General features: G+C 40.9%; 1 protein-coding gene across 2 annotated transcripts in view; it reads left to right on the plus strand.

Moving 5' to 3' along the window:
* Positions 1–18485, plus strand: part of rptor (regulatory associated protein of MTOR, complex 1) — a 235132-nt gene that overhangs the window by 191984 nt on the left and 24663 nt on the right. For both annotated transcript variants that reach the window (XM_079265219.1, XM_079265220.1), the window contains exons 26-29: positions 4774–4879; positions 12648–12762; positions 15747–15871; positions 16627–16728. In XM_079265219.1, the coding sequence (XP_079121345.1) occupies positions 4774–4879; positions 12648–12762; positions 15747–15871; positions 16627–16728 (448 nt within the window). The remainder of the gene's footprint in view (positions 1–4773; positions 4880–12647; positions 12763–15746; positions 15872–16626; positions 16729–18485) is intronic.

The following is an 18485-nucleotide window of genomic DNA, read 5'->3' on the forward strand; positions in this document are numbered from 1 at the left end:
GTATATAAATCAGCTTGAAGCTCATAAGTGTCTTTTGTTTGATCCTTTATTTTCAGAAGTGATTCATAAACACAGATCCACACACACAAGTTTTCATCAACATATTTGATGGTGACGATTAAGCTGTTGGAGGTTCAGCTTGCAACATGTAACAGAATTAAAGATCAGGGATTAAAAAAACCAAAAAACTGTATCTTAATGCCAAGCAGCAACCTCCGTTGGACAAAACTGAAGCCTCTGTGGAAGTGGCAAAAATTGCTGTGCAATTTTCCACAGACACCCATGTTAAAAAAAAAGGCCAACTTCACCGCAGTAATAAGCCTGTTTAATAGCTTCTACTCCTGCATCAGTGTGCGCTGGCTCGCAGGGAAAACGCCTTGTTATTCCACAGTGGTGATATTTGTCCCTTAACAGCTCCTGTATTTACAATGCGGCAGATCATCATGATGCTTCCTGACTCATCCGTCGTAGGTACACTGCAAAAACTCAGCCTTAAAAAACAAGAAAAAAATAGACAAAAATTTGGTAAATGTTGCTTAAAATAAGATAAATTATCTGCCGACAGAACAAGAAAAATTGGTTTGTCAAGACTTCCCAAAACAAGTAAAGATACTCTTAAAACAAGAGGAATTCTCTGGCATAAAAACTAAGATTGATCTCATCTTTAAAAAAATAAGCATATGTGTACTCAATTTAAGATTTTTTTTTTATCTTACTTAGATTTCAGGTTTTGCAGTGCTGTAAAATTAATTGTTTATGACAAGGTTTCAGATTATTAGCAGTCATAATACAGCATTAAATATCACATATAGAAATGCAGACATCAGTTCTGGCGAGTAAATCCCAGAAAATATCACAGTCTCCTGTTAAGATCCAGTCTTGACCTCACTTCAGTCCTTTGGGGTTAATTTGAACAATGATTTTCCACAAGGGCCCTTTTTGTTTTTTGTTTTTTTATTTCAGCTGTCCTCAACGTTGTTTGTTCCATTTAATGAAAGCAAAAAACCTAAGTGGATAAAAGTAGCTTTCACCAAACGCGTGCCGCTTTCCGCTGTCAAACCAACAATGCAGCGTGTGAAATGATGTAAAAGAATAATCAGCTTCTGAAATGTCCTTTAATTAAACAGGTGGACGTTATCAGACAGCTAAACGTCCTAAATTCCTGTTCAAAGCTGCCTCAGACAGGTGTACAGTTGTGTAAATGGTCGAGCTTTACACATGTGAACATGCTCAGTGGTTTTGGCTGGACAGCATCCTCCAGATTTCTCTGCATATCTACAATCTGCAGAACTCTGCAGAGTGTGAGGCTTCCACACACACACACACACACACATTTTTCACCCTTGGGTCTCATTATACGTTACATTAGCAGCTGACACAGTGCAGGACCGCAACCTTGGAAACAACAGTATCAGCCAGCTCCCATCTACACACACACTCTCTCTCTCTCTCACACACACACACACACACACACACACACACACACACACACGTTCTCTGTTATGGGAATGTGTAAGAGCCTAGCTGCTAAATCCACCTCTTCTCTCACTCAGTCAGGATCTATAAAGTCCCCAGAAAACTGTGCATGAATTACAGGTAGACCTGATTTAAATACACACAAACACACTCTCCACCCACACAAACGTGTTTATTCACTGAGGTGCTAAAATATGTGTTGTTTCTTTAAAAGCACAACACACAGTGCAGAGACACATAATGGGAATGTTGATGACCAACAGTAGTAGTGAAGTCACATGGTTTTATAGCGTGTATGTGTGTGTGTGTGTGGGGGGGGGGGCTATTTAGCATTCAGTGGGCATTGGAGACATCTCTTCAGAAATGTGCCTAATAAGCACACGCCAGCGTTAACAACCACACACGTGCACGGCCCTCTTCATACACAAACTAGCTTGTTTTTAATGTATGACTTTAACACATCCAGCTGACTCCCTGCTTTACATTAAACTGCATCTTTAATGTCCTGTTTAAAATAGTTATTATCTTGGTAAAAAAAAAAAAAATCTATAGGGGCCATTTTCTTCCATAACACCTAATAAAGTTAATGCTTTTCAAATTGAGCCGCTGTCATATAGATGGGATTATATAAAACGTACAGGATGCCGAGACTCATTTCCCAGTTACCTCATGGGCAGCGGTGCTGCAAAGGTAATCCATGCTCCTACCGTTATGAGGTGGGGTGCAGTGCAAAGGTTCCGAGCCAGATCTTCTTTGTTTATGACCAGACAATAAGTAGCTTTTCCCTGACCCTGACCCTGACCCTGGCCCTGACCCTAACCCTCACCCTGGCCCTGGCCCTGGCCCTGACCCTGACCCTGACCCTGACCCTGACCCTCACCCTGACCCTGGCCCTGACCCTAACCCTGGCCCTGACCCTGACCCTGGCCCTGGCCCTGACCCTGGCCCTGGCCCTGACCCTGACCCTCACCCTGACCCTGACCCTGGCCCTGACCCTAACCCTGGCCCTGGCCCTGACCCTGACCCTGACCCTCACCCTGACCCTGACCCTGGCCCTGACCCTAACCCTGGCCCTGACCCTGACCCTGGCCCTGGCCCTGACCCTGACCCTGACCCTGACCCTCACCCTGACCCTGGCCCTGACCCTAACCCTGGCCCTGACCCTGACCCTGGCCCTGGCCCTGACCCTGACCCTGACCCTCACCCTGACCCTGACCCTGGCCCTGACCCTGGCCCTGGCCCTGACCCTGACCCTCACCCTGACCCTGGCCCTGACCCTAACCCTGGCCCTGACCCTGACCCTGGCCCTGGCCCTGACCCTGACCCTGACCCTGGCCCTGGCCCTGACCCTGACCCTGACCCTCACCCTCACCCTGACCCTGACCCTAACCCTGGCCCTGGCCCTGACCCTCACCCTCACCCTCACCCTGACCCTCACCCTGACCCTGACCCTGACCCTCACCCTGACCCTGACCCTGACCCTCACCCTGACCCTGGCCCTGACCCTCACCCTGACCCTGACCCTGGCCCTGACCCTGACCCTCACCCTGACCCTGACCCTGGCCCTGACCCTGACCCTAACCCTCACCCTGACCCTGGCCCTGACCCTCACCCTGACCCTGACCCTGACCCTCACCCTGACCCTGACCCTGGCCCTGGCCCTGACCCTGACCCTCACCCTGACCCTGACCCTGGCCCTGACCCTGACCCTAACCCTCACCCTGACCCTGGCCCTGACCCTCACCCTGACCCTGACCCTGACCCTAACCCTCACCCTCACCCTGACCCTGACCCTGACCCTCACCCTCACCCTGACCCTGACCCTGACCCTAACCCTCACCCTCACCCTGACCCTGACCCTGAGTGAATCCAGAAGTATTCTAGTGGAGGCCATTAGATGACCTGTTTAATTTTCCTTGATCTCATTTAGTTTAGGTCATCTTAAACAGACATTTTGGTGGAGAGTTTCTATGTTCTCTTTATGGACGTGTGGGTTCTGGGTACTCCACCTTCATCCCACAGTCCGGACAGACAGCATAGTGTACAGAGACATCTGTGTAGATTATGAGAACTGTTTACATTTATAAAATGTGAGATATAGATTATGGACTGGAGACCCCTTGGTCCCAATGGGAGATGCTTCCAAAGAGGGTAGACAATAAGAGGAAAAGAATCTGTGGGACCTCTAGAGTCAGACCCTTAAAATGGTGCTGGCCAGCCAAGCAGACATGGTGATCGTAGATAAGCTACAGGAAAAAGCCGCTGTGATGGAGCCATCCCCAACAATGACAACGTCTGGGAAAAAGAACATGAAGAATTGGGTCAATACAAACGACTCAAGGAAAAAATGGAGAAAGCTGGAACCTGAAGGCAACAGTGGTGCGTGCGGTTGTCAGAGGACCGGGTGCTGTGTCCCCTACTATGGTGATTCTAACAGATGCCTGGAGAAACATCAGACATCTCAGTCCAGACAGGATCCATCCTGGTAACGGCTAAGATGCTGAACAGGACCCTCCAGCTCCCGGGCCTCTGTAGAGGGCCAGAGCTTGTCATGAACGAACAGCCACCAACGAGGAAATGGGGCTGGTCTTCAGATACCCAGTTCATAACCAATTTTAGCCCAGTTCAGCCTAAGATTTATAAAACCGTTGGAAATTATGCCACATCAGGTAAATAAGCTAACCGACAACATGATAATGGGAAGGATGCGGGTCTTTAAAGGAACTTCGGGTTTTAGGAATCCATCACCCAAACTTACCTAGTTGTCAGCTTGGGTATTTTTTAGGGTATTTCCCATAAATATATCAAAGATTTTTATTTTATTTTCATTTGCCCCTTCTCTTGTGGTCTTTTCTTTTGCTTTGGGAGAATTTTTCATCCACCAGAAAATGCCTTTTTCCTATATTAACAAATGTGGAAAATGCAGAAAATTCTTACAATTCAATCAGATTTCAAGAATATACAGAAGAAATGTTGAATCTTTTCTTTTCTTTCTTTCTTTGAATTTTTTTTTCATCTTTGTTGAATCTGATTTTAAAATTTTTCTCTTTTCCCACATTATTATCTGGTCTTTTTTATTTGGAAAAAACTTTGTATAAATCTATTATCCAGGGGGAAAAAAAGTCCTGATTGTTGTGGTAAAACAGAGAACACACACATCATTAGTCATTACTGGATTATTTGCCAAGAAAAAAAATGTAAATAGAAAAAGCATGAAGTCAGACGACTAATCCAGCACTCAGCCGTTTCAGAGAGAGTTGTCGGCTAAATGTCTGCCTTTGTTTTGTTGTGTTTCAGATCCCAGAGGAGCATGACCTGGAGAGTCAGGTGAGGATGGAGCGACAGTGGCGGTTTCTGAGAAACGCTCGTGTGAGGAGGCACAGTCGAAGCATCACACAGAGAGGTTGGTGTCACATGCAGCCATGGACTTTCATCAAACTTAACCTGAACTTTTCACACACATTTAAACTTTATTCACGTTTCCGGACAGAAAAAAAGTTGCTGATTTAAAAGATTCAGAGAAAATAAGATGATGCTGGTCAAAGCCATAAATTCCCAGGTCAAATTAACTTCTTACTTTATCGCTAGAAATCAAATTAAATGTCAAAATATCATCCCAGATTTTAGTCATTTATGATATAAGCAACCTAATTTCATAAAAAAAAGAAGGCCGGTTCATGTTTTTCATACACCAGCTTTGTTGTCAGATCAAACGAACATGGAGTTCCTCACAGATCGTGTTTGACTCGGTGTTTATGGAGTCTTAATAAGGGCTGCAGCTGGATTGAATGCAGACTGTCCAAACAACATCCCAGTGTGAGTAACACGCACACAGACTATCAATTTTCCTGACATAATAAAGCCAGAAAAGCAAGATGAGAAGCTGAATCTGTGACAGAATGAGAAACCATGAATGCCACATGGGCATTGGACAAACAACATCCACCAAGCAACTGCCCTGTTTTCCAGTTTGAAAGATCCTGATCTGGATCTGCAGCAGAAATCTGAAAGCCTCTCTATTTGCAAGGTTCAGCTCCTCCACTAAGTTTAATGTTGTTGTGGACAAACCTGACAGGTTGCATACATGGCCCCAGACGAGGACATGTTCTATGCTAATGAGCGTAGATGCTGCTGCCAACAGTGAGAAATGCTCTATAAGATTTTCTCATACATATTAATTCTACTAGTGAAATATTGTTGTAACCCGTTAAAGTGCAGGACTTTATTACAGTCTATCAAAGTTTCTCTCTGAATATTGGCTCCTCTTCTTTACTCACTTTAAGTCCAGTGTGTGTAGTTTATTATTTCTAAAATAAAATGTTTCTTCGTGTAAAGGACGCACTACTTTTGACCCTAAAACTTTATGTTCCTGACTTCTTTGGTGCATAATTTCTAGGGGTGGGAAAATGGAATCGAAAAACCATGAATCGGGATTTTTTTTTTGCTTCACAATTTTTAAATCGATTTTTTGTTTAAAAAAAAAAAAAAAATCAAACAAATAAAAATAATTTATTATAAAAATTTGTCATTTTTGTTGTTTTTATTGGTCTTTTTACTTGTCCTCTTGGGCATTATAGCAGCAGAATGATGGTCTGGCAACTGTGATGTTTTTTCCGAATTGAAATCAAGAAAAATGACGGGCAAAAAAAAAAAAGTTTTACACATTTATCTTGTTTTTAATCTACAAAAATCAGCAATATTGAAGAATTGTGAGAATCGCAATTTAAATCAAATCGCCACCCAAAAAATCGAATCGGGACAAAAGCATATCGTCACAGCCGTAATAATTTCTATGTCTGTTCCTGGAGCTGGCGCAGCTCAAAGCTGAGAAACCACTTCACAACATGGCAGAACTTCTCGCACCGCATGACTCGCTAACAAGCAGATATAAACACATCGGCCGTTTTCAACACACACCAAGGCTGATTCAGCAAATAAATACATGATGTCATGATGTCAAGGAAAAGAAAGATAGAAAAGGACAGAACAAGAGATGACACAAGCAGCAACATCTGACTAGATCAGACTGTCTGGAGAGAATTAACAGTGCAGGGAGTTTGCAAGATGGATGCTGGATTATCTGTTGATATGAACTGGGAAAATGTGCAGAAGTTCTTCAGTGCTTCAGCTCAGACGGGTTGAGTCCTGTCCAGAAGTCAGACTTGAACACCGTTGAAGCAGTGTTTGGGATCATCTTGATGGAATATAGAACAAAAGGCTGAAATATTCAAAGAAATCTTTGGAAAGTCCTTCAAGAAGCCGGAAAGCTTCTGAAAGAGTTCAACCTGTACTGAAAAAAAGAAAAAAAAAAAGAAATTTTTACTTTAAAGTTCATTCGAACTGTAAGTCTAGTTTTGCTTTAAATTCTCTTTTCCATTTATGCTTACATACTTTTATACAATGCTGCGCCTCATTCTTGTTTTTTATTGGCAATATACAGACATATGACTGCTTGCAAAGTCCTGTCCATCATCCACGAAATAAAGATCCGGTCATGGCACAGCTTTGTTTTCACCAAATGATCCTCAGCAGTGATGGAATTGATTGAGATCAGTCCTAAGCTGGAAACATCGTGATTTCAGATACTGACTCATTTAACACGCTGGACTAGCAGCAAACACACAGAATCCCCGAGTGAAGTCTGGGTTTTCTCAAACAGAATAACTAACAAACCCAACGTCATTGGCAGCCTCTTCCACACATCCACACACAAACACACACACACACACGGAGTCACGAGGCGATTGGCGTCAGAGCCGAGGCTTGCTCACGCACACGTATCTCCCCTTCTTTTAACTTCATGCTCAATCATTGAATTCCCCCCTCAGTTTTCTGAAAGAGGTAGAAGGGTTGCCCTCATTCAGTCTGCTCCCTCCAGAGAGACGAGACGAGAGGAGGAGGAGGGAGAGGGAGACGCAGAGCAGGGGAGTCGAGAATGATGCTGCAAAGCTCGAGATGAGAGGAGAAAAAGCAATGAAGAACTCTCAGATTTGGTGCGATTTGACATCCAGTTTAAGATTCTTCTATTGTTTCTCGACTTTGCTGTTAAATTTGCAGAAATTAAAACCACTGACTGATAAATAACCTTCGGACAGCTCAGTCTGCAATGGACTTCAAGTCTTTCTTCTCTTCTTTGTACCGGTTTCAAGACTGATATCATGCAACCAAGGACAGACTGGCATGTGTTGTTGCCATGGCAACATACTGTATGCTGAAGCAGGTTAAAACAGTGTTTCTGTTTCTGCTTTAAAACTTCTACCTTCACCCTGAGTCATTGCTGCACCCCAACATATCCATTTATTCTCACAATTTAAAATCTTCATTTCGTGTCATTAATTTGAGTTTTTTCATTTTCAGACATGAAAGTCGAGCAGAAGTTTCCCAGAGTTTCAGAGTATTTAAAAGCAGAACGCAAACCATCATTAAATCGTACATTTTTCTCATCAAACCCAAGTTCTGTCATTTGCTGGGTTCCATGCCAGGCGCCAAGAAAAGTTTCCCCACTTGCTTGAAAAGTTGCTCTGCAAGAGGAGAAATGGACACTGATTTCCAATGTACTGAATGTACTGTTTCTCACAAATCTTCGGTATTGCTGATTTTTGTAGATTAAAAACAAAAAAAAAATTTTCAAACCTTTTTTTTTTTTTTTTTTTTTTTTTTTTTTTTTGCTCGTCATTTTTCTAGATTTCAGTTAGGAAAAAAAAACACATTAGCTAGACCATCATTCTGCTGCTAAAATCCCCAAGAAGACAAATAAAAAAGATCAATAGAAACAATAAAAATGACAAAATTTTATAATGGATTATTCTTATTTGAAAATAAAAAATTTTATTTTTTTTTTTGTTGAAAAAAATCTATTTTAAAATTGTGAAGCAAAAAATCATGCGATATTTTTTTTATTTGATTTTCCCACCCCTAGCATTGTGGGACGTTGCCTTCTTAGCATCTGTTCACACTGCAGCCCCTCTCTGATTTCTTTTGTTAATTAATTATTTTATTTATTTATTTATTTTTTGGTCATATGTGACTCGTATAATATTTTTATACTGAATGGTACAGTCTGAATGATACAGATTGTTTTATTTAAAACCCAACCTAGACCACGTTTATATGTGGTCCTAAATTAAATAGATTTGTGTTAAAACCCCATTTCCTTTTCAGTTCAGGCCATGACAGTTTATAAGCTTTGGAAAGGTCTAGCTAGTTCAGGTCTTAGACCGAATGCTGGTCATGGCGCCATTCTAGTGCGATGACAACAAATGTGACCCTACAAACCATAAAGGAAACAAGATCCTACTGTTGCCCGCAGGAATCCTTGTCCTCTTGTCTTTCCAACATGGACGGAAATGTGGACTGAACAGTGCTTGTTTCTTGCTTGCTTTTGTTGTGGGCAGTGATGTTTTTCTGTCGGCCAGCCAATGGATTGTTTCGTGTGAAGCCAGTAGTGCCAATGTAACTATCCCGTACTTCCTATGAACCTCCTACTGAAGGATGCTCATAAATGGTACGGTTGCTTCGGTGGTATGAGACAGTAATGGAAACACACAAAGTCACACACACACAACCATACCGACCCAAACTGAACCAGTCAGTAGCAACGTGGCTACGTCAGTCAGACCGGTCATTCATCAATTTACCTGACTTTCATGTCACAGCAGCGAGACAAACATTTAAATATATTTACTTTGATGTTTTCGTTTCCTTTTTTTTATTTTAAAAACAAAACAAAACACAACAGCATCACTTGAAATATATGACCTGATGAAGAAAGGCAATGTAAGAAAGTAAGAGGCGGATCTAGTTCCAGGTTATAAATCAACACATCTGGTCCACATCTCACTGGGAAATATCTGCGGGTAACAAGTCGGCCTTGGTAATCATCCTAACTGGGTGTAAGTTGTCATAATTGGATCCATGCAGTACTTTGCAAAGACAAACTGCTGTGGTATCTGTACAAATGGCTGTGCGACAGTAACAGCCACTTATGCACAAAAGGACCCCTCTTAACATTTGTGCTCTCCGTTTTCCTCTGTCTCCTTATTTCAGGCATAATTTTGCCAGTACCTCCAGATTAATAAACACAAGCGTCTTTATTTACATTCTCTAAGCAGTGTGTGCCATTGTATTATCCTCTGCATGTCTGTCCTTTCTGGGCCACTTACACCGTTCATAGATCAGCGTTATGAAGGGGGCATAAAATGTTGTGAGATGATGTGAGCGAAACAAAAACAAAAAAAAAACTGTAAAAATGTGGATTTGACCATTAAGACCTGCAGTGTGAACGTAGATTATTATATCAGACATTCAAGTCTTTGAGTTTCTTTTAGTTTTTTGGGGTTTTTTTTTAACTGAGAAGATACAAACCTTGACTGTGATCGCTATAATACCACATTTATTCTTTTATTTTTTTATGATGACCTACATGTTATGAGAAAAACCGTAGCTTAAGTGTAATTTTGCTCTTTCTTTCCAGTAACTATAAAACACATCAAACTAGATGCCATCATCAACATCAGCATCAACGTCATCCCTCCACTGTGAATATTAGTGTCATGTGCTCCTGCTGCTGTGACTCATCCCCAAAATCCATTTCATATGCCAGTTTTTTAGTTAATGTCTGCTAATATTAATAGTTCAGCTTAAGAAGGCTCATGTTTTTTTTTAAATGCTTGGTTACACTGACAAGGACAGTTTAATATTGTGCACATTTAATTAAATTGTGCTTTAATGAACCCTGAAGGAAAATTGTATGGTTGCAGTATAAATAGGTAATCATCAGAAATCATCATGTAGCGCTGTTGTTGTGGGCAGAAATGGCTGTTCTTTGCAAAGCAACTGAAGAAAACTCACTTTATTTATTTGTGAATCATTATGTTTAGAGGAAATACAGTGCTGATACTAGTCAAGGTTTTTTTTATATTTATCAACAGCTGAGTTAAGTAACTAAGCAGCAGAAAATACAGGAAGAAAACTACAGAAAAATGAACAAAAATAACCTTTTTAATCAATCTGAATTTCAATGTTTTTCTCAGTTACACATGTGCAACCCGACAATAGCTGCTAACATGCATGAAAGTTGCTGCTTATAAAACAGGGGTCCTAAAAGTACCACTCAACATTGTGAAGCATCACCTTTGTTCCCTTAGTGTACTACATAATATAATTACAATATACTGTTTTCTGCAAGAATGAGAAATGTGCCCTCATAGCTTACTTATATATGTATTACAAAAGACAGTTTCATTCATTAAAGTATTTTATTTGTACATGTGTCAAGTGCATAACCCTAGAGAAGTTTATTTTTTAAATTTTTTATAAATAAAGAAAATGTAGCAGATTGCTATAAATGGCTTTCCAATGTATTCCATACCTTTTGTCCTCTATAACTTATCCTGAAACAAGTACATGTCAATTTTCTGTATTTTCCTTTTAGTAGCAACCTGTTGCTTGTATTTAGTTGGTGACAGGATGAAGACAATGGAATGAGTGTACACAGTCGAGTGTTTATCCTTTGGACAACATTATACATTGTGTATTCAGTTTGATAGAGATTCAGTTCAAGAAGTTTTAGGAGACCATGTTTATGGAAGAGAGCATTTGTTGGAGAATTAAATGTGGACCAGGAATTTGTTCTTGTGGCTTTTTTTTTTGTAAAATGAGTCATTTTTCAGTATGCGTGTTATGTGTGCTGTTATATTATTATATTACAGTAAGATAAATGGGGCTCAAATGGGACTTGAATGAGGATAAAATAGCTTCCAGTGGAAGAAAGTTTCTTACCTTGAAAAATAATCCATTATAAAAGATTTTGTCTTTTTTTTTTGTTTGTTTCTATTAAATTTTTAACTTGTCGTCTTCGGTATAATAGTAGCATAATGATGCTGAAATCAAGAAAAATAACTAGCAAAATTAGTTTTGTACTTTCTTTTTTTTTTAAGTCTACAAAAATCAGCAATATTAAAGAATGGTAAGAATCTCAATTTAAATCTAATCAGCACCCAAAAAATGAGAATCGAATCGAATCGGGATGGAAGCACTTTGTCACAGCTCTACTGTTTATGATGGCCAACATGAAACGGGGGTGGAGCTAGACCGGTTGCCAGGGGGTCACTGACCATCACTTAAATCCGATTGGACACTTCAGGTGCCCCCCCTACGTGATTGACAGGTCTCAAGAGGTGGACAGAAACAGCTTTCCTGATATTTATAACCAGAATCACGACACCGTAAATTTTAAAGTAATTTCCAAATTATTCATCCTTTAAAAATATTGATATGCAGTCACAAATTTCTAGAAGAGAGCTTGTCTCTGTGTAAGTACAACTATAAATGTTTTGGAAGGCACTTAAAGTCAGTTCAAGGTTTTCACATTGGTCCTGAAAATAAATATTAATAATACTCTGAGTACTTCGGTTTTCATGTTACTTAGGGCTGACCAAGCTAACACTTAACACTACATGATTCTGTTTAATTTCAACATGAACTTAGTAAATCTGACTGATCTGATTATTTTTAAAGTAGCTAAAATAGCCAGTCTGATTTTCTATTAAAGATATAAGCACAAAGAGGAGGGCAGATGCAGGATTTCTGAGTGTTTAGTTAAGAGGATGAGCACAGATCAAGGCGAAACAGATCTCAGCTCCGCTATCATCTGCCTGATGGATCCCAACTCAAGTCATTCGAGTCAGACATGGTCCTCCTGAGAAAGTCTTTCCCACCTTCTGGTCAGCCCATGTAGAAAAGTCTAGTTCTACCACTAAAAATGAAAGGCTCATGTTTCAGTCAGTTAAATGGGTAGTTACTTTCTGGCTTAGTCTGTAGTTTAAGGGAGGAAGCAGAAACTACTGCTGTGGAGCAAAACAGCAAATTAACACATTTCTTCTTCATGCATATATTCATATTCAGGGGAAATGTTGCACTGCTACGTGACTTCTTTCCTGGAAAAAGTATGCAGAAACTGGCCTGGTGCATATTCAGAGTGTTAGAAATTATTTATCGGTTCAGCTTTCACCAGCGCCTCTTCCTGCAGCACAGTAGAAGGTGAGGAAAGCAGAGGGAGGCACTTATCTTGCATGAGGATCAAATGTGATCTTCTAAATGTGAGAAATCCCTTTTTTATTTATTTATTTTTTTACAGCTGTTCTCTTCTGGATTTCCCCATTCTCTTACAGGCGTTTCCCGTCTGGATGATCAAATATTCATCAACCGCAACCCTGGAGTACCATCTGTTGTGAAGTTTCACCCATTCAACACCTGCATCGCTGTGGCCGACAAGGACAGCATCTGGTAAGGGACAAAATACAACACGACATCTTCCTTTTCAATAATCCAGATGAGTCTCAAAATTTAAAAAAAAAAATGTGTAGAAGGTTTAGTTTTATGCTTGATGTTTTTACAGGTCCTTACCAGGACCAAACCACATCTCCTATTACACCATGTTAAGTAGAGCTAAACCAAACAGAAGCATTGTGTGAGAAACTAAGTCCACCATTGAAGGGAAAAGAAACTAAAGTATGGCTTGTTTGGAAGGATTTCAGGAGAAAAGGTCTTCTAAAAATGAACATGCCAGCATAACTTAGGCAAAGTTGCATCTAAACCAATCACAAAACATCTGGAGCAATGTCTTTTAGACAGAACAGACCAACATGAAGAAAAGAGCAAACGCACCATATCAGTACAAATGCTTCATGGCTGCTGTCAAGCACGGTGGTGGAGGCTGATGATATGGGCTTGTTCTGCAGCTACAGAAACCTGGACACCTTGCAGACATTGAGCGGAACATAAACTCTTCTGAATACTAAGATATTCTGTAGTCAAATGTGAATTTATGTCTGACAAATAAATGTTAGCTGAAAGTGTCTCAACATGACAATTATCCCACAAACAGAACATATCATAAGCCAAACTGTAGAAGGGACGGTTTGTTCAGGTGTTTAACACGATGTCAAGGAGGAAAGACAGAAACCATCAATCCAGGAAGGGTTATAAGGTCATTTCCAAACTCATCTGTATATTAAAGTGTCTCAGAGTGAAATATGAAACAATCTGTCTGCAGATTGGCTGAAACTGACTCATGTTACAGGATGTTGATCACAAACTCATCATGTTGACAACAGAATGACTGAACTAGAAGAGTCAGTGTTGCAACGGTACTGCCAAAGTCTTCAACCTGATATTTTTATCTTTGTTTAACCAGGAAGGGCCATTAAACCCCATTTTCTGCTTTACTTTGTATCATTTTGGTCAGCTGAGGTTGTTTTTAAATGTGCTTTAAAAACTTTTCATTTGCAACAATGACCTGGACCAGATGCAACATTAAAAACATACACACATGTAGCTTCATCTTTACATGCTTTCATGAAATATACAGTCCATTAAATCTAATTTATTGTCATGTATAAACAGTTGTGCTCATATGTATTCATACAATAACAATAACAAAAACAAAAAATTTTCAAAAATATAATTTAGTTATTTAGACACTGTTTTTTCCTTTAATTGAGTTGAAGAAAGAAAAAAAAAACAAACAAATGTGTCCTGGACAAATTAGAGCACTTTTCTGTTGAACAGTGGGACAAAATACCTGTCAACAGGTGCAGAAGTCTGACTGAGAGGAACAGAAAACACCTGACTGTAGCGGAAACATTAAAGGATTGTTCAACAAAACATTAGTTAATGAGTGATGTAATATGTAATAAGTTATTTGTTTGCTTTTTTAAAAAAAATATTTCTATTGAACCAGAATTAGAAAATAATGTCATGATTTTCATAAAATTTTTATTCATTATTACTTTAGTCAATTTCAGCTTATTTTACAGGCAGCTGTTTTTTTACTTCTTTAATGAAAGGATATAAATAAATATGAGCACAACTGTATTTAATGAAAAGTAAAAATATTAGAATGCAATAAAACGATGATTTGGTACTAGTCAAACAAGATATTTATAGCAGAAGCAGCGATCACAGGCAAGACAAAAACCGAGCGAGTGAGCGAAGTTTTAGTTTCTTTGTAACTGCAAACTGGAATGAGACAACAGCTGAAGGATGTTGGGATTGTTGGAAAGAGCAATAACCCGAACAAACGGATCTATTTATCTGCCGCTGCACTTCGATCTGCTTCACACACGTGGAGAAATGGGAATCACGCTGGAATAAGTTAATGTGGCATCTGGAGCGCAGTTTATCGTCGCTGTTATGGATAATGAGTCTGTGACTGGCTGAAATGCTGTGGGACCGTTAGAGAGCAGGGAAGAAATGAAAAATACAAACATCAATGAAACTGAGGGAATGCTGAAAAGAAGAGTGGGCCCAAATTTCTCAACAGCCATGTGAGAAACTGATAACATCATCCAGAAAACCATTTCATCAACCTGTTAAAGGAGCTTCTACAAGCTGCAGGTTCATGCTTTGCTTCATGATTTTAGGTTGGATTTTAGTTAAACAGGTTAAGTATCAGTTCAAAAAGCCAGTTTTTTATAACCAGAGGTTGCACTGAAGCAACGTTTTTCATCCACAAATGATGTGGAAAACTAGCTCTCATGCAGGAAACCATCACTTCAACTTGTTCCTGACAAAAGTACTTCTTTGGTTTGGTAATTTGGCTCTGAAGGACAGAAATCAAGTCAGTCAGATTATTAAATGGCCCAGTAGGCTGATTGGTGCGCCTCAGCCGAGTCCTGTAAGCAGGACTCCTGTAAACCAGGCAGGTACAGCATACAGCCTCTAACATAGTGAGCTGTGACTCCCACCCTTTATTTGTGGAGTTTCACCTTCTCCCATCAGGACCGAGCTGTAGGACAAAACCTCATAAGAGCAGTTTCGTTCCATCTGCAGCAGTTCTTCTTAAGAAATTTTAGGATTTTAAATAATTTTTATCTATTAATGTAACTACTTATTGATTTTTGACTTTATGAGCCATTGTGAATGTCAGAATGTCTGTTTATGTGTCTATTTTATTTATTTTATTTTATTCTTCTGTGATACCAAACCTGAAATTTCTGTACAACAAATCTACCTACGGGTATAAATAAAGTCACCTGGACCTGAACCTGAACCTCTTTTCACACAGTTCACACATAAATGCAGTTTTTATCCCAGATTAACTAATTTACCTAAACACTTGGTAAGGACTCATGTTTTTCTTTCCCACATCGTAATCTAAAACCATAGACTTGAAAAAATAAGAGTGTTTCTTAAATCACGTGACAAGTTCATTTTCATAATAATAATGAGTGTGTGTGTGTGTGTGTGTGTGTGTGTGTGCGTTGTAGTTTCTGGGACTGGGAGAAGGGCGAGAGGCTAGACTACTTCTACAACGGAAACCCTCGTTACACTCGCATCACGGCCATGGAGTACCTGAATGGACACGACTGTTCATTACTGCTCACTGCAACAGGTCTGAATGCACACACACACACACACACACATGAAATGTTCCAGCTCGGTGTGTCTCCGTTTCCGCAGCAACAACCTGTAAACACTCAATTCTTACCCCTCACTTACACACCCTTGGTATATTCATCATCATTTGTCCGCAGAATGAACCAATTATCCAGCATGAGGTTCTCTTCATCACGCAGGATCCGGTAGAAAACTACTCAACATCCCAACTCGTTCCTTCTGTTTGGGCTTCACTGCATGAAATAAAACCGGGAACAAATGCAGCACTTTACTGCACACCTCACACTGATGAAAGGCTCGAGGATTAATACATTTAAATTCCACCTCATCAAAATGTAATGTGCACTTATTCAGGCTTTCTCCATCCGTCATGCTGGGAAGGATGCGAAGCAAGGCATTAGTTATAAAGATACGGCATTAAAAGAGTAACACACGGAGCGTTAATCAAGGAGAGAGTTTTATGGGTTGTAATAACTTCCTCATAAGAGTGTGTGACGTGTTTTATGTTTGGCTCTCAGCAGTGTTTGAGCTGCAGAGATTTTTTAGGGTTCGCCTCCTGCCTCCTTTTGTTTCTCTCTCACAAGATGCTTTCGGGGAAAGAAGCTTTTAAGATGCAGCTCTGCTCCCTCCTGCTCCTCATGAGGCGTTGTCATGCCGCGATGTACTTTTTGGAAGCATTTGCTCCTCATCCACGTTCCCTCCACGGCTCTCACTTTCCATCTGTGTCCAATACCTCTTCCCTCCGTCCAGATGACGGAGCGCTGCGCATCTGGAAGAACTTCGCCGACCAGAAGAACCCGGAGATGGTGACGGCGTGGCAGGGCCTCTCTGATATGCTGCCAACTACGCGAGGTCAGCCAACCACCAGCACCCACAGTAAAGATCCACTTTCTCTGTTACTGTCTGCCCCGCCCACCTCGCCGTGGTAACCCATCCCAGTCACACCACCACAGAGCAGGTATGACAGGAGTTGTCTGCAGTTTTTCAAGCATCCTAGATCAAACAAGATCCTGTTTCGGGGGCGTGTCAAAGCCTTGAAAGCTTCTTTAGGGAAGAATTGGGAGGTTTAAACATTATAAACACAAAGTTTATTTGTTAAAAACGTTCGATAAATGAAGAACTTTCATGTTCTATGAGAGATTACCAAACCAGTCTACCCAGTCTGACATAAACACATCATGTCTTCATGACCTGACAGGTATTTGGATGGATAAGTGTGTATTTGCTCTGTAGTTTCCCAGAGATCTCCTGCTTTACCATCCAGATAGAGCCGTTTAAATGACTAAATACATCACATTTCTACAGCAGTGCTCAGCGTTGTCATCGGGATCAGGTCAGTGTCGCCAGTTTCAGCTCTCACACACCAGACCGCTTAACTGTGATGGGGTTGACACACGACGGCGGGCGGAGTTCATCGCCACCCGGATGAAACCCAACATACAGGATGCAACAAACAGCAGAGACTGTGTCTCGTGTCGCACATTTCGCTCTCGCTTGTCTCCAGGAAATGTGATTAGTTTCACATTTCCCAGATAAAGCATCACAGACAAAAAATTGGGAGATTTAGCTGGAATTGGCAGAAATCTTGCTGTTAACTCTATTTTAAAGAAGTAAAAGACAAACCTGGTTCATCCTATCTTACAAACAAGGAAACATCCTGATGGATGTCATCGCTTGATGGCAGATCTCATGGCTGATCCGGAAAATTTCATCTTCTTCTTGATCAGTCAGTAAAACCCTCACTGAGTGGTTGTAGAGACGTACGACATCAGCAAAAGCTGGATGTTTTACAACTCGCGCTGCAAGCCCCCCCCCCCCCCCCCCCCCCCGGGTGCACGTCTACGTGAACGAGGGTGAATTTTCACGTGCACGAATCTCACCTGTCACTTGGCTGGAGAACGGCGGGGATTTTCGCCTCATCACACGACTTCCATAGGAAATGAAAAGAGAAGAAGCGATAACAGGAAGTCTAAAATGCGTCTCATCCTGCCTGAGAAAACCCCGAAGCAGCTTCCAGGTTTTTACAATCAGCTTGTTCCTGGTACGTTACCAGCAGATTTGAACTCCATCAATCAAAACAAATAAAACTAACTGCTGTCATCACCTGACACATCCACTACATCCATCCACATCCATCATACAGCCATCATGTCTGAACAGAAGGGGGTCAGATTTCACCTGCTGGGAGGTTTCTGCTCAAAACGCTGATAAGAAGGCATGAATCAGAAAATTCAGCAGGTAGGTTCGACGACTCCTTCCCTTGTAGGATTGCTGATTGATATAATTGATCACTTTAACTCGCTGTCATGTTGATCCTCTAAGCTGAAACACTTCCATAATTCCCGAGGCAGATTTATTCACAAACATGTGAAGCAGGGCAGACAGCGAATGTACACGCTTGTCAGACTTCCACCCACTTCTCTGTGGCGGTGAGTTACACACTCCGCATTTTCTGCCTCCAGCATTCCTCAGCCAAGCTTTCTGGGTCAGGGATGTTTTTGAGGAAACTGTGACAGCTGCAGGGATGATCGTGGAGTTTCTCCAAACACACCAGAACCCTGTGAATAAATTCCTGATTAACTTTTGGTAAACCACAAAAACACAGCATA

This window comes from Telmatherina bonti (assembly GCF_933228915.1).
Source record: "Telmatherina bonti genome assembly, chromosome: 3".
Lineage (NCBI taxonomy): Eukaryota > Metazoa > Chordata > Actinopteri > Atheriniformes > Telmatherinidae > Telmatherina > Telmatherina bonti.